The sequence below is a fragment of the Fomitiporia mediterranea genome, assembly GCF_000271605.1.
Source record: "Fomitiporia mediterranea MF3/22 unplaced genomic scaffold FOMMEscaffold_17, whole genome shotgun sequence".
Classification (NCBI taxonomy): Eukaryota; Fungi; Basidiomycota; class Agaricomycetes; order Hymenochaetales; family Hymenochaetaceae; genus Fomitiporia; species Fomitiporia mediterranea.
In genome coordinates this window covers 421,897-437,809 of record NW_006760402.1, presented here as the reverse complement: position 1 = coordinate 437,809, position 15,913 = coordinate 421,897, and the positions used below count along the sequence as shown (strand labels likewise).

Below are 15,913 nucleotides of genomic sequence, written 5' to 3'. Positions count from 1 at the left end.
ATTTAAGATATATTTTGGGCATTAATAGGATTTATTGAGTATAGGGAGGACTAGGGAAAAATAGTTAGTTTTACACATTTTACCCCTCTCTCAATAAAGTAGAATGAATGGTTAATTTACAGAAAAGCTAGTATATAAATTAAGTATTAGTATATCCAACTGTAATAAACAGTTCTCCAGGCTTAAATGTCTGGTTTTGAGGTAAGGAAAAAATTAAAATGAGAGATACAAAGAAAATCCATATTTTGTACTGTATCTCACTCAATTTTTACTCAATTTTCTTCATTCTTGTTAGTATATGAAAGGTATTCTAAAATAATGAATTTAGCAACTTATTCCACACATTTTCGTTGAGTTTTGGCTGAGATATGAGTTTTTTTGTGTTTTGGTACTTGTTGTGACAAAAATCATGTGATTTTCATGTGCAACTATATTTATGAAAACAACTGTAATGACACATTGGTAAAGCTATAGTCTGTTATGCTTGCTAAATACACATTTTTTCCTCTTGTTTCCTCATTCTCTAACAACTCTACATCCATGACAAAGTCTGCTAAATCTAAATTGCTACAAAGAAGAGAAGGAAAAGAAAAAAAGAAAAAAATATTGTTGCTGCTATGGAAATGTATCAGGCCAAGCTAGAACAGCTACTAGACAAGTGTTAAGGGCTCTGAAAAATCACTAACATGTTTGAAGGAGTAACAATAGGTACATTAAGAAATAGGGTGGCTGGAAAAAAGTCTATTTTAGAGTTTAGATAGAATGTCAAAAATCATAACCTCAGATGAGACCAGGGAAAAGCTCAGGCAGAGGAAGGAGTTGAAGGATAGAGAGGAGAAGGAGGCCCATACATGAAAGGAGGAGGCTAAAAGGAAGAAGGATGTCAATGATACAATCAAAAGTGAATGGAAACAAATCAAGACACACTATGACAAAGACCTTACCAAATGACAAGATAAATGCACCATGTAGAAGGAAGAGGAGCTTCCAAAGGTTTACTAGAGCCCTAGACCATCTAGACCAACAAAGAAACAAGTCCAGGAGTGTCTACTATGAGAGAGGGGCATGGACAGTACTACATACAAAGAAGTAGTGTCTGGATGAGGTGAATGCAACCCAGACCTGTGTAGGTGTGATGAACAAGGCTGGAAGTGCACCTAGAGCTGTGGATAAAGTCATAGAACAATTGCATGTACAAAATAAAGTAAGAGGAGCGTGCCGAGAGTGAACATAGGAGCACGAGTTGAGAGCATAGGGGTGAGGAGGATGAATGCGTGCCAGCGTGACACTGTGTCACAGGGTGTTCAAAGGAGCGGTTTTTGTGACAAATCCTCTCATTTTTACTACATTCATTTTAATTTTTCTACAAATCCTAATGGCCTGAAAAAATTCAGGCATGCTCTTATTGCCATTTAATTCCTAATTACAGCTTAATTTTTCCTAATTTTTTGTGTAGAGTAAAATACAATCAAATTTAAAGTTGGTGTTCAAAGGAACAGTTAATGACTGTATGATCTGTTTTAGTATAGTGAGCTAGAGATATGGGAAACAAGATTTGAGACATTAGTTCAGGTTATTCAGGTCTGGAGTCCAGTCCGGGTCTGGACGAGTCCATCAGTCCGGGAAATTTCTCAAAATGATGGACCCAGGACTGGACCTCTCCTGGACCCATGAGGACCAGACTGCAGAGGACCAGTCCATCAGTCCAGTCCTGCGTCCGGACCGAGTCCGAGCGGTCCGGGACCGGACATCAGCAACTATAAATGCTAGTCTACATTTTTTGGCCACTGTAAACTATCACCATTTAGGTGACAGTAATGTGTAGCTTTGAGGCCGTCACTTTAGACATGGCCTTTCTAACATGTAACGGTCAAATCCATGTCACCTATATACTAGTACAGACCACTACAGTATGCAAATTGTTCTATAATAGGAAGGTCTCTAATCACGTGTACTGGTGCAAAAATACCTCTCGTTGACCGAAGCTTTATCCCTCCCATGTCCACGCTGCACCCCTGAAGCATTGCATTATCCAAATATTGCAAGACTCTTCTTCAATATATAAAGTTACGCTAAAATCTCGAACCTATTGCGGCTCACATTCCGAAATTTTCAATGATTATGGCAACTTACCTGCGTTCTCGGGTCTCTTCTATTAGTTCTCTTCATTATCTCGGTGATCTTCAGGTCCGAGTATGGTGAACTGAAGTGGAATCACCGGCCCGTTCTATATAATTCAAGTTGTCACCAAACGCATCATCTCTCACCTGCGTGACGTGGCCTAGCTCGACCTCGTGTTTGTTTTATCTCGTATCATTCCTTTCTGTCCTGCAAAGGTTTCCTGTGCTCAGAACAAAAGGACAAGGTCGAAGCAATCTACCTGCTCTAGCTGAGACCAGAACGTCAGTACAGGTGAGCACTTTTTCTATTAAAAAAGCTTTTTTTTCTCTTATTTTTCTCGCCCACTATGCACTAGTTTCAAGACATTCGGATTCTCCTCGCATGTTCTGGTACTTTATAGACGAAACCACGGACAAATTGGTTTAATCTATGGCATAGGGGCATGCGGGGAAGCTGTTATTAACCACGATTCAAGCGAAGTTCTTCAAGAGTACGGGCCGCGCCCTACGTCAAGGACATGGGGATGCTTGTTAGGCAGTAAAGGATTCTGCAATGCATAAAAGGGTATAGACTAGATAGATTCGAGATAGCGACTTGCTCATCCTCTATCTATCATATCACTTGCGGGTAGACAATGCATAAAGCTACAAGCTTGTTTTTGGTTCTCGCAGCGGCTTCGTCTGCTTTTACTTCCGTGCACGCGCATGGATACGTGCAAGAAGTCGTTGCCGACGGGACCACCTACACTGGATACTTGCCCTACCAAGATCCTTACATGAACCCTGCCCCGGAGCGGATTATTCGAAAGATACCCAGTAATGGTCAGAATTATTATGAAGATATGAGCTGCTGTTGCTGAGACTAATTCTATTATCTCATATCCCAAACAGGACCAGTGACGGATGTGACTTTGATAGAGTACGCTGGTTTAATTTGCAAAAGCTATCTTAGAAGCTCAAATACGTTTTAGCCTTCAATGCAATGGCGACTCTGCAGACGGTATGGTTGGCACGGTACCCGCTCCGATTTACGGAACGGTGGAGGCAGGTACTTCTGTTGCATTGAATTGGACTGCATGGCCAGATTCTCATGTGGTGAGCCGAAAAGTTAAACTAACATTTCTGTGGTGCGGGTTCATGTAGCGGTATAGGGACCGATGATCACGTATATGGCCGCAGTTCCTTCGGGAACCGACATTACCGAGTGGCTTCCGGGAACTGCGTGAGCTTCTACCAGCGTTATGGGTTTGCAGTCGTTAATTCCATATATTAGCGCCGTATGGTTCAAGGTTGCAGAAGCGGGAAAGACCGCTGATGAAAAGTGGGCTGCAACGGATATTCTATCCGCCAATGATAGTATCTATACGTTCACCGTTCCCGCATCGCTCAAGCCTGGCCAGTACATTGTTCGTCATGAGATCATAGCCTTGCATGGGTATGTCCAATTTCTTTCCGCCTCTAGTGATTAGACAGCCGTTCTCATACTTCGAACTATGCAGAGCTTTCGCCTATCCGTGAGTTTCTGATCTTCTCGAATGCATGGATCTGAGCATGTAACTCACGGGATTGAAACTTAGTGGTGCCCAGTTCTATCCATCATGTATCCAATTCGAGGTCACCGGATCTGGTACAGCGTCTCCTTCCTCATCTTACCTGGTGGCTTTCCCTGGTGCATACACTCCAGAGACCCCCGGGATCGTCTTTGACGTCTACGATAGTAAGCACACGAATGAAATCAACATAGGACTCTACTAACTGTGCTCCTTGCGGATGTAGACCCGGACGCGCCTTACCCAATTCCCGGTCCGGCTGTGTAAGCTACTGATCTTCTCTTGTTTTGTAACTCCAATGTTCAACGATCTTCTACTTCTAGTTGGACTGGTAACTGAGACCATGGGGTCGAGCCTTTGGCTTGGAGCATCAGTGACGATAAGGTTGGAGGCATCTGCTCAGAGTGTTTATTTTTACGGGTTGAACGAGAGTCCTTCTGTTCCAGTTTTGAGGGGAATATATTATATTTCTTTGCGGAATGAAAGAAGATATCTTGCGCTGAATGCTCGAAGTTCCAGCCTGGCACGCAATGTAAACTCTTGGTATTAACATTCATAGAATCGGTTATAGACGGAAATTTGTTTCTCGGTGCGACCCTCCGGTCAGACGGTCCGAGACTGTCCGCGAAGTGGACCAGACCGCTCTTAAACACAACCCACCATGTTAACTACCGTTCGTCTTGCATTTTCTCCACCTCGCTCTCAAAACTTTTAAATCCCTCGTTAAAACCGGGTTGCCACTTTCATGCCGAAAAAGTCATTTCTGGACGAGCTTTTCTCACTTGAAGGAAGAGTTGCTGCACTAACGTGAGCTTATGCTGTCGATCATACGAGATCTGGGCTTGATGACGATCTAATGTATATCTCACTACTGTTTTTACCTTAGAGGTGGAACACGAGGAATTGGCCAATCGCTCGCGGTTGCACTGGCAAAAGCTGGAGCAGATATAGTGCTTATTCAAGTAAATCGAGGATTCTATCCATGAACTAGATACCCTCTAATGAAAATTTCGTTTTATACAGAGAAATGAGACTAATCAAGAAACTGCAATAAAAATCCGCGATGCAGGTAGAAAAGCCTGGATAATAACGTGTGATTTATCTTCAAAGGAAGAAGTGGGAGGTGTTGTTAAACAGATTACCTCACCTGAGACAGAAGGTGGACTAAGCCTGAACATCGACATTTTTATTAATTGTGGTGGCATCCAGCGAAGGCACACACATTTACGAATTTACGCCTTTATTGTGACTAATTAATGTTCCTCAGGCATCCTTCACATTTGTTTCCCAATGATGATTGGGAAGAGGTATGACATTGTTGAAAAACCAGATCTCTTTCAAACTAATTTCCTGCGCCTAAATATAGGTACTACAAGTAAATCTCAATACTGTCTGGATGCTTTGCCGAGATGTCGGTCGTCATATGCTAGAACGACGCGAAAGCATTTCAGATGGTGCCTCGCCCTTGCCACGCGGAAAGATTGTTAACATTGCGAGTTTATTATCTTTCCAAGGTAGGATCTTCAGTAGGCATGTTATTCTGGAACTGACATTTCAATTGTACCAGGAGGATTCACTGTCTCTGCCTACGCAGCCGCGAAGCACGGTGTGCTCGGAATTGTAATAGATTTCATCGGATTCCGAGAAGGATACTGAGCTCTAAGTTTCTGCATAGACAAAGGCTTTCTCGAATGAATGGAGCTCAAAAGGGATTAACGTTAATTGGTAAACTCGCGACGATTCTTCACTATTTTTATACCCGGATTTTTAAACTCGGTCTCTAGCATTGCACCTGGCTACATCGACACTGAAGTGCGCATTCCACTCTAAACATTTGCTCGCCAATTAGACTCACTATTTAACACCAGATGAATACCGCATTAATAGCGAATCCAACACGCGCACGGCAAATTCTTGAACGTATTCCGGCAGGTCGATGGGGTACACCTGAAGACTTTGAAGGTGCAATCCTCTTCCTTGCAAGTCGTGCGTCAGATTACATCTGCGGAGAAACGCTGGTCGTGGATGGGGGTTGGATGGGACGGTAAACATTAATGCTGTATGGATTGATCACTGTATACCGTGGTTCTGATAGAGTCTGTACTGCCGTGATTGCTGGGTTGTAATAAACTTGATTATGTAGTTCAAGTACCGTCGCATTCAGAAGAAGAGGCGTCCATAAAGGAGATGATATGCAAAAATACAGAGTAACTGTTTGCTGTCGGCCAATTTTATCAGAAGTTCTGCTTGGATTATGTATTGAGAGCCATACATTACAGTAACATTGTACTCTTTCAAACGACATGCGGACTAACCATGAATGCCTCAGGATAGTACAGCTCGATCTTCTCGCTTCCTGATCCTCTGTTAGTTATCACTACCAACATTCTACTGTATGGCTCCATATAATCCAACAGCATATCTGCAGTATCACGGGAAACATTATTCCTGTGAAAAAATTCACAGCTTGATTTGGCGTTGATGACCTTAGACAGGCCTGCAAATACGAGATTTCCTTGTTTATCAATAGCAATCAAGCCGTATTCTACCTTCCCCAACTTTCCCGTCGTGACCAGGAGTCGTCCCGATCGAGACAGATTCGATCCTACTTGGAAGGATGTCCACGAAAAATCATGCGCAGAAAGATATGGAATGGACGACGTCTTACTGATTAGAGACCATCTGGAGGGTACAGGTCGACCAGGATCGAAGATAGCTCTCATTGCCATGAAGTGAGCTCCAGTGGAATAATTTGTCCTGACGATAACGGAGAGCATTGCGACTCTAGGATCAGCTCCAAAGAAAAGATCACTGACCGAAAATTTTGCTGTTCACTTCGTAAAGCTCGATCCGTCATTGTTGTCCGCTTGTAGCCCAATGAAACTGATCTCCAATGCGTTGGGATCTATGGTTACCACAGAAGATGGTGCTGCTAAAGATATCGCTTCTGTAAGCGACAGACCACAAACCCTTGATTCTTGGGAGCAAATCAAGTGGTCTTGCCAGATTACAATATCAGGATTGATCTATTAAGTAATCTTTATCAGACAACGTTTCCTGTATATCAATTTTAAGCGGCATTGTAAGTCACTCACTTTAAACCGGAATTATACCGCCTGATTAGATTTCCAATGCACAATGAAAAGTAGATCATCGACCGTCCGCCAAACTGCAAATTTTCCCGATATTGCACAGCTCGACCGCACCCAATCTTTTGCTTGATCGTGCAAACTTCGTCCAGCAAGTGACACCATGCATGTCTCCACCATACCACTGCTTGTCGCATCATTTGCGGCGAGTCGAACAACTTTCAGGGAACTATAGAAGTCAAGAGTTGAGAATCGCCCTCATTTCAGTAAGCACCGCTTACCTGCGCTGTTCAGATTCCACTTCAAGATTATTAGATATAAACGTGTCCATGCCGAAAACCACAGCTATGCTACCGTCTTGTTGAACATCAAAGTCGAAAAAGACTTCGGTCTCAAAATAGTTGATGGTTGGATCACTTTTGAGCTTTCTGTGCTCAGCTTGAGTATTAAATGACCAAACACAATTGTCCTCATTATCAAGATCAAGTAGTCGCAGCTCTTGAAATAGGCATCCAATGAAGTACACGAGAAGATACCGGCCTCCTGGAGCAACTTTGACAGTGTGGATACGGCACTGCGGGTCTTCTGCGGGTACATTCGGGCGCGACGGGATGACCGACCGAATGAGCTTGTATGCAATCATCGGAGAAGGACATCGGGTCAACTCTCGGTAAGCCCGTTCCGCTTGTATGACAACCGCACGCAGCTGACCTTAAGGCATAATATTCGGGTAACGGTACCTGGGCAGGTCCGGTACAGAAGTTGATTCAAGGTTATTCAACTTGGTTAGCCAGAGCTGATGCATCGCCGTGGTTTCACGCATGTATTTGCAGATCTGGCCAAGTAAAACGATAAGTATACTGACGCACACATGCAGGCGATTTACGGCGTACCCTCTCTACGCGCAAAATATCATCCACATCCAGATAACACAGAACCTTGAGGAGTACGTCTTGAGGGAGATCTAAGAGATTCACCATGACACGGCGAATGGTGAGAAAAATAGCGATAGTCCGCAGGACGACTTGAGCCAGAGGAAGCAGTCTTCCTTACGCCATGTGCGGGCAGAAAAAGCAGCAATGGAAGCTAGCCTTTTGACTGAGCGCTTGCGGTATCAATAAAGAGCGACCCACGTTATCCGAGTCATGGCGTCTGTCACATCAGCATGGCCTTTGTTGAAATGTGTAGGACAAACTACAGTCAATATGCACGGCTTTTCGTTTCACATCAACCAGTTAAGGTAAGAAAGTACTGAATCGTGGTGATCCGTATAAGCTAGAAGACAGGTGGAAGTCGTGCGACTCAATACGAAATGAACAGAGATTACATAATACAGACTCCAGAGTAATTCCCAAGTATGGCAACGTGAGAAACGTTCCCCTCGGTTACGACCAAGGAAATATTTCAAATATTGCAATTTTTTGATGTTACTTTCATTATGTTTTTTTAATGCACAACTACAGGTATGTAGCAAAAGTGTTCATCATTCCTTAAAAGGTAGGTGTATTTGTAAGTGATTTGCATACCATACATAGAAATAAGATGTAGATCAAAGCCTTGATCTACACATTGTGAAGTACAAAAAAATACAGAATTTTGCATTATTTTCAAAAAATAGCTTGTATTTTTCATGTTTTTTGTGTGTATAATGTGTTCATGTATGTTAGAAATGTAAGACAAAGATTTGATGTGTCTCTGACAGCCTTATAAGTCAATGAAAATCACTTACAAATACACTTACCTTTTGAGGAATGACGAACACTTTTGCTACACACCTGTACAAGTAATCTGACCAGTGCTTTTGCTAAAACTGCACGTGGCATGAACTGGCTCACTCCATTTCTTGCACTGCACAATCAATATTCTTAGTCAGTTATCTCTACCGAACATATTTAATTTTAATAATCTATCATCTAGCTCTTGCCAAGACATGCGCATTTCTGCATTCAACCAACACATTGACCTGCTATGAATGTCTCAGGATAGAAAAGCTCGATCGTCTCACTCTCTGATCCTCTGTTAGTCAATGCCACCAGCATTCCACTGTAAGGCTCCATATAGTCCAACAACATATCCCTTCTATAAGGATAAACGCAATTGTTGTGAAAAAACTCGGAGCCCGTGGCAAGGTTCATTGCGTTTGACAGCTCCGCAAACACAAGATTCCCTTGCTTGTCAATAGCAATCAAGCCATATCGTATCTTGCCGGTGTTTCCCGCCTTGACCAAGAGTCGCCCTGACCGAGATGAGTTCGATGCCACCTGGATACGAGACCATGGAAACCCAGCTTTAGTGGGGCACGGCACGGACCGGTTTTCGCTAATCAAACGCCATCTGGAGGATCTGGGCTGGCTGGGGTCGAAGATAGCTCTCAATGCTGTGAACGGAACTCCTCGGGCTCGGGAATATCTCGCCTTGGTGATAATGGAGAGCACGGCAATTCTAGGCTCTGCTCCAAAGAAAAGATCACTGACTGAAAATTGCAAATTGCTCGTTCCGTGGCCGTTCGAAGATTCCAGGTTCATGAAGCTGCATTATAGTGCACTGGGATCGATAGTCACCACAGAAGACGGTGCTGCTAGAGATATAGCTTCTGTTAGCGACATTGCGCAAACCCTCGAACGTTGCTGGCAAATTAAGTAATCTCGCCAAATCTCAACATGAGGAAGGGTCTGTTGCGTAAACTGTTAGACAACGTTTTCCAGCCATTAACCTTAAGTAGCATTGTAAGTCACTCACATTAAAATGGATCCTTACCGCCCGATTAGATTCCCAATGTACGATGAAAAGCATATCATTAATCGTTCGCCAGACCGCAAACTTTCCCGATATTGCGCAAATCGACCGCGCCAATTCTTTCAATGGTTTGTGTATACCTGGTTCTGCAAGTGACACCATGCATGTCTCTTCCAGTGCACTACTAAGCACGTCGGTTTTGGTAAGCCGAACACATTCCAGGACACTAAGAGAAGCCACAAGTTTAGTGTCGTTCTCACTTTAGCAATTACCACATACCTGCGCCACTCGGACACCATCTGATTATCCGTTACAAACATGTCCAGACCAAAAACCACAGCTATGGTGCCATCTCGCTGAACATCAAAATCATAAAAGACTTCGAGCTTGCAGCATGCGACGTTTACTTCGCTTCTGAGCTTTTTGGCTTCAGTCATAGACTTGAATGACCAAACACAATTGCCCTCGTATTCAAGGTCAAGTAGCTGCAGTTCCTCAAATATGCATCCAGCGTAGAGCACAAGAAGATACCGGCCTCCTGGGGCAGCCTTGACGGAGCGGATTTTGTATATCGATTCCCTTTCGAACATGCTCAGGTAGGATCGGCTGACCGACCAAATAGATTTGTATGCAATCACCGGGGATGGACATCGGGTCAATTCCCAGTAAGCGCGTTCCGCCTTTATGGCAATTGTGCGCAGCTGATCGCAAGGTATAACGTCTGGATAAAGGTACCTGGGCAGGTCTGGTGCAGAAGCAGATTCAAGGCAATTTGATTTAGTGAGCCAGACACAATGCATCGCCGTGGTTTCGCGCATGTATTTGCATGTCTGGTTAGAAAGACGATAAATAATTTATCGCATTGGTGAAGACAATTTGCAGCTCACCCTCTCCATACGCAAAATGTCATCTACACCCAGATAACACAAAACTTTGAGAAGCACATCTTGAGGGAGTCCTAAGAAGTTCGCCATAATACGGATGATGAAGAAAGTAGCAGCAGTCCGAAGGGAGGTATGAGACAGGAGAAGAGGTGACCTACGAAACGCCTCGTGAGAGCAGAAAGAACAGAACTAGAAGCCACCTTTTGACTGAGGGCTTGCAGTGTCATTAATGAGCAGGCCACAATATCCGAGTCACAGCAAATGCCACACCAGGACTGCACCACCGACATCATGCGCAGGACTAGTTATAGCTAGCATACACAGCTCTTTGTTTTACGTCAGCTAGTTTAAGCCAGAAGAAAATACTGGATTATGGTGATTCATACATGCTAGGGCCAGAAGAATGGATGGAGTCATGGCGTTTGAGGCAAGTTCGAAATGAAACGACCTAAACACTTTCCAAGTAGGCAGCGTGAGAAACGTTCCGACTTTACCTGCCTGGGTCCAATAACCAAGACCTTTGATCAATCATCCGTCTTGCAAAGCTCTCGAAGTGTCTTATCTAACAATACTTGTCATGCAGCAAGCATTGAGCAGAAAGGTGACTAAGGTGCTTTGCAAATTATTTTGAAACTATAATGATCCAAGCAACCTGACAGATACCTTGAATGACATTTCTAAGTGTAATCAACTATTAGTTGTCCTGGTCAACACACATGATGGTTTTAAGCAGACATATAGTGGGAGGAGTCAAGACCCTTCACATACTCTCCTGAGTATGAGAACTGTAAATCCTAAGTAGCTTTATTACAATTGCAATTGGCACTTAAGGCCAATATTTATTGTACTAATGCATTTCGCAGAGCCAAACTCTCTTTAGATTCATTGTAGTCGAAAATGAAGTCTATATCAGAGCACTAGTACTGTTCGCAATATTACTCCAGAACCAAACGACTCGGAAAACACGAAAAATAAGCAAAGCAGAGCAAAGTACACATACAAACAACGGATGCATACAACAACAATAGCGAAACGGAAAATCCAACGTCTATGCGAAGTACACAGCCAGAAATACAAATTCCTTTACCAACCAACAGTTCCATTCGCAAAATCCCTTTTACCCAAGAAATCCGAATAACCAGAAAACCATGTACATACATACAAACCGACCAATCAAACAAGAAGTTCACTCGGGTCAGCTCATCAAAGACGCAGGCGGTGCAGGCGTCCCACTCCCGCCACCACCCGTTCCACTCTGCGGCCAAGCCTGCCAGTGAACATGACTAGGCAACGACATCCAAAAATCCCCGTCCAATGCATGGTCATCTGCTAACATCTGAGCTAGGCCGTCTACCTCCGTCGGTGGCCAGTTCAGATCGAATTGCGAGAGGTTGAGGTTCGCGCCTGTTGAGGGGCTCATTTGATATATGTCGAATGCTGATGCGGGAGCTGGACCTGCCGATGGACCGGGTGTCGGACCGGGATTTGGGGTGGGAGTGTGACCTGTGGGACCCGGACCGGAGTTTGCGACGTCGACATTCACGCCGTTTGTATACCCGTTTGTGCTGACAGCTCGTGAGGAAGGGTGGGATGGTGGGTAGAGCTGCGCTTGTGAACGGGAGTGTTGTCTATGGTGCAAATGTGTGGGTCCGCGATGGTACGGCGGTGAGGTAAGACTGCTCGTATATCGTGAAGTAGAGCTTGTTGCGTTCATTTGGCTACTTCCGAAGAGTGCATCCGTCGCAATTGGTTGGTGTAATGATTGTCCAGCATGCATAGCGTGAGAGGAGGTATTGCCTCTGTCAGCAAACTTGCCCACACTGGCGTCTAATCGAGGCATAGGCAAGTGTGCGAGGACAGCTTCGGTTGCTGGACTGTGTACGTGATGAAGGGGGACATCATGAGACATCGATGAGTTAACGGATTTCACGAGATGACCCGAAGTGAGTGAAGGAGTTGCGATGATGGGTGTAGTAGGGTTCGCCATAGGCGCTGCGGGATCTAACTCCATGTCTTTTGCCTGCGCCACGTTGAAACCCATTTTTGGAGGCGTATCATTATCTTTGCGTGGACTTGCTGACGACGACGTGCTCGAAGGAAGGCCTATTGTTCTTCTTTTCGGTGTACCAACTTGAGACGCGACTCCGTCGACTCCACGACTGAATACTTTTAGAAGACCATTCAGTAGACGCGCGTAACGCACGCCTGAGTGCTGATCGTCTGAGCTCGCACAAGCGAGACAGACAATCACTTTTTTGACTAGTTGCACGATTGCTCGTTGGTCCTGCGGAACGACGGCGCCGACGAACACGGCCTTGTAAAGAAGTGATCAGAACATTGCTCTTGCAACTACATTTCGAAACATACCTTCAGGAGAAAAACGCCCGCATATCTAATCGGTACAGGTGAAGTTTAAAAAATAGATGAAACCGCAAGTCAATGAATCACTTACTGAAAATACAAGAAAAATCTCCAAGGTAAATAAGTCATCACACCGCTTGGATGCAGTCTCTCCACACATATATGCAGTAATTCCGTCTTGATCAACGTCAGAATTTTCACTTCATCAAAGTACCTGACCTGAAAAGAGGGACATACCGCAGCATCAATAGCCTCAAGGATAAATCGAGCATCCGGACTACCCATCGGACCACGCGGGAATATGATACTATCCGCAACTTTCTTGCCGTCTTCTGTTGTTGACGTGTTTCTTTGGACGTGAGCTTGGAAGGCGAAAGCGTAGATGTATAGCCGTGTGTAATGCTAAGGAGAAATGTTAGTAACGCGAGGATGTTACATGGTAAGGTAATAGGACTTACGAAAGACAACCAAACGCATTCGTGCACGATAGCTGTCTCCCACTTCTTCCCTTCCCAGTTCAGGCGGAAGCCATTCTTATCAAATCAGTGGGTATGAATGATTCCCTTGATAATGTCAAAGCCAACTCACAATACCTAGATCAAGGAAAGGCCGAACCATGTCAGTAAGGAATTTGATCGGTCGGGTAAACTACGCACTTCGTGTTAGCTCGTCGAGGTATCTGTATCACAACATGTCAGCATAGTTAACTCATAGATGAAGAATTGTTCCTTACTTGTGGTAATCTCCGACGCGCACGAGCGCTATCGTCCTATCTTTCGATGGATATAACACATCATGCGCGGAAGCCATCGTCTGGGTTAGTTCCGTGTACCTACACATCAGCACAAAATACATCAGCTTTCTAATCAAGAAGTAATGTAGCATATAAGCATCACGTACGCTTGGAGCATGGCGGAGAAGTCGTCCTGAAGGCCAGCGATTTCACGTAGAGATGGGAAGGTTTCTGACGCAGAGGGTACGGCTCCGCTATGTGTGCGTTGAAAGCACAGACCCGGGCCTGCACAATGAGCGATCGTCAGTATTAAATCGTAAATGAAAGGGATGGTGATTTACCTCTGCTCCAGAACGCCTTTCCCGAGCGAATTGAAATACTAAATTGAAGAACATCAGAATCAACCACTTTTATACTGAAAGAATGCCCCGTACCTTCTATCGAAGATATAACAATCTGAATGATTGGCGTTTAATATTGTGGAACTTTAAAAAGGACAAGTATTCACGTACAAGTCCATGCCAATCGATCTCTGTCAAGTTTTTCGTTTTCGCTCCGAGCACCTGAATCGTTATCCTTCTCGCCATTATCTTCAACTCCAGGAGATAGCGGTCGGAGTGTCTTCTGATCTAATCCGAGCATATACCTACGAAGGCAAGTTCAGTCAATGGGTCAAAGTGACAAAATATCGCGCATATACCCTATTCGCACGGCCATTCCGACAAGCATCCATGCCATTCGGTGCTCATCGTCTTCAGTCGCGGCCTCAGTTCGCCGAGGCAGATTTTCTGTGAACTATTTTAGCTTCAGTATGTCTAATTTTAGATGTGCGTACCTGATAAGAGGAGCAGCGCCTCCACGGCACCAACAGATGCATATTTCCCAAGAATAAGTTCGTTGATAAGGGTTTGCATGTACTCCCAACTCCTCGAATGTACATCAAACATTTTCTCTTGGCGTGATGCGATAACAACTATCGCAGTAAGGAGAGGCGCTTCATCTGCAGCGAAACGTGCTAGCTCGGTGAAACAGCGCGGAATATGGTGATGTGGGACCATCGGAAAGACGGCATGTGCATTTGAGAAGTAATGCGAGACGAGAGTATTAAGGGTACTCGGAGTGAGGACGCGATCCCGCACGAGTGCATATGTGGAGAGCGATGGTGGCGTTGGTGCGCGATGTGCATGACTGTGTTGGTGGGAATGGGCACCGCATGAAATGGAACCATCTTCGGATTTCAGCCCGGAGCCCCGAGTATGGTCAGCTTCGGATGTACCATCGTGTCCGTGTGTGGGCGACTCTGCAGAGACTGGTTCACTGATGCTAGCGCGACGTTTTGACTTATTCTTTCGGTCGACGTCTGCCGCAAGAGCCAGTAAATTAAGTGCATCGGTAGGATTGCGAAGTGATGCGGCTGCAAGGCTTTGTGGATCGACGCGATCCCTGTCGCCTGCGTTCTCGGATCCGGAGGCAGAGGAGTCGAGTCTCATTGCTTTACGAGGTGGACCTTCGGAGTCAGATCGAGCATTGACATCCTGCTCGATCTCTGCATCGATGTCGATGTCTGATGTTGAGAACGTGACTGAATTATTTTCGTGTTCTGAATAAAGGGATAAATGTTAGCTTTCAGCATTCATGGATATTATTGAGCAATCGGAATGAGAGGGGAAGTTTTCCGGTGCGAATCCCCCGGATCACATCATGAGTATAGTGTTTACACAAAGCAGCCTCCACTGCTGTTGACCTTCAGAATGGAGGCTCAATGCGCTTGTGCGCGGCGTTAAAGACATGCCGCGTACAAGTACAAGCCAGAGAGAGCAGTCCGCCATCCAACTAATCAAAATATAATAGAGGGGAGCATATACGTACTTTGTACAGGTCCTCGAGCGTCCGCATTCCTATCTGTGTCAGCGTTCGACTTTCTGACGATTCGTCCGCCTCTGTAGGACGGCGCAAAGATACATTCCCGTCTCTCGCGCCTACACCGCGCGCACGGAGGCTGTCCAGGGCACGCGATGTCTCCCAAGTCACATTTCGCTAGCAAACACGGTTATTCAAGGCAATGGTAACAAAGGGATGGCAGAGCATGCAGGTACCTTTCCGTGAACGCTGTGATGGATGGAGATTGATAAGGGGACGATACTGGGCGTGCATGAAAGACGTACGCAGTGAAGACAAGCCTTGTATGCTCTCCTGCGCGTATGTTCTGCTGCAGGAGACGTGTCTGCGGCTGAGTCGGGAGAAGAGCTGGGCATCGCTGACGATGGCGAGTACGGTTAACGACGGCGTCGTCCAGGATGTGAGATCCCGCCTTTTAGGCAGGCACGTGAGTCGTGCACATACATCTCTGCTTTCGGGCCCTTAAGATGAATTCAAACACCTCCGAGTACCAACCAGACAAATTCACACAAATTTAACAAACACCAACTACTGCAATTCA

At 45.0% G+C, this 15,913-nt stretch overlaps 4 protein-coding genes across 4 annotated transcripts; 2 read left to right on the top strand and 2 right to left on the bottom strand.

Moving 5' to 3' along the window:
• Positions 1-2,755: 2,755 nt before the first annotated feature.
• Positions 2,756-3,937, top strand: FOMMEDRAFT_97085 (glycoside hydrolase; the record flags this gene model as incomplete). The annotated part of the gene is made up of 8 exons (XM_007271397.1): positions 2,756-2,942; positions 3,012-3,039; positions 3,092-3,215; positions 3,272-3,342; positions 3,394-3,555; positions 3,620-3,634; positions 3,698-3,837; positions 3,897-3,937. The coding sequence occupies 8 exons, from the start codon at positions 2,756-2,758 to the stop codon at positions 3,935-3,937; spliced, it is 768 nt and encodes a 255-aa protein (XP_007271459.1).
• Positions 3,938-4,415: 478 nt separating this feature from the next.
• Positions 4,416-6,937, top strand: FOMMEDRAFT_143332 (NAD-binding protein; the record flags this gene model as incomplete). The annotated part of the gene is made up of 11 exons (XM_007271456.1): positions 4,416-4,477; positions 4,557-4,632; positions 4,694-4,884; positions 4,938-4,977; positions 5,037-5,184; positions 5,238-5,290; positions 5,346-5,395; positions 5,455-5,482; positions 5,539-5,888; positions 5,943-6,696; positions 6,766-6,937. The coding sequence occupies 9 exons, from the start codon at positions 4,416-4,418 to the stop codon at positions 5,716-5,718; spliced, it is 828 nt and encodes a 275-aa protein (XP_007271518.1). The 3' UTR covers positions 5,719-5,888; positions 5,943-6,696; positions 6,766-6,937.
• A 1,768-nt stretch (positions 6,938-8,705) lies between these two features.
• FOMMEDRAFT_32007 (uncharacterized protein) lies at positions 8,706-10,469 on the bottom strand (the record flags this gene model as incomplete). Its single annotated transcript, XM_007271372.1, has 5 exons — positions 8,706-9,208; positions 9,234-9,386; positions 9,636-9,721; positions 9,775-10,325; positions 10,383-10,469. The coding sequence occupies 5 exons, from the start codon at positions 10,467-10,469 to the stop codon at positions 8,706-8,708; spliced, it is 1,380 nt and encodes a 459-aa protein (XP_007271434.1).
• Positions 10,470-11,271: 802 nt separating this feature from the next.
• FOMMEDRAFT_149287 (uncharacterized protein) lies at positions 11,272-15,728 on the bottom strand (the record flags this gene model as incomplete). The annotated part of the gene is made up of 16 exons (XM_007271455.1): positions 11,272-12,693; positions 12,747-12,771; positions 12,832-12,917; positions 12,978-13,142; positions 13,199-13,276; positions 13,395-13,419; positions 13,474-13,572; positions 13,641-13,758; positions 13,815-13,852; positions 13,908-13,929; positions 13,986-14,119; positions 14,174-14,261; positions 14,309-15,055; positions 15,273-15,306; positions 15,343-15,510; positions 15,639-15,728. The coding sequence occupies 16 exons, from the start codon at positions 15,726-15,728 to the stop codon at positions 11,575-11,577; spliced, it is 3,036 nt and encodes a 1,011-aa protein (XP_007271517.1). The 3' UTR covers positions 11,272-11,574.
• Positions 15,729-15,913: the final 185 nt, after the last annotated feature.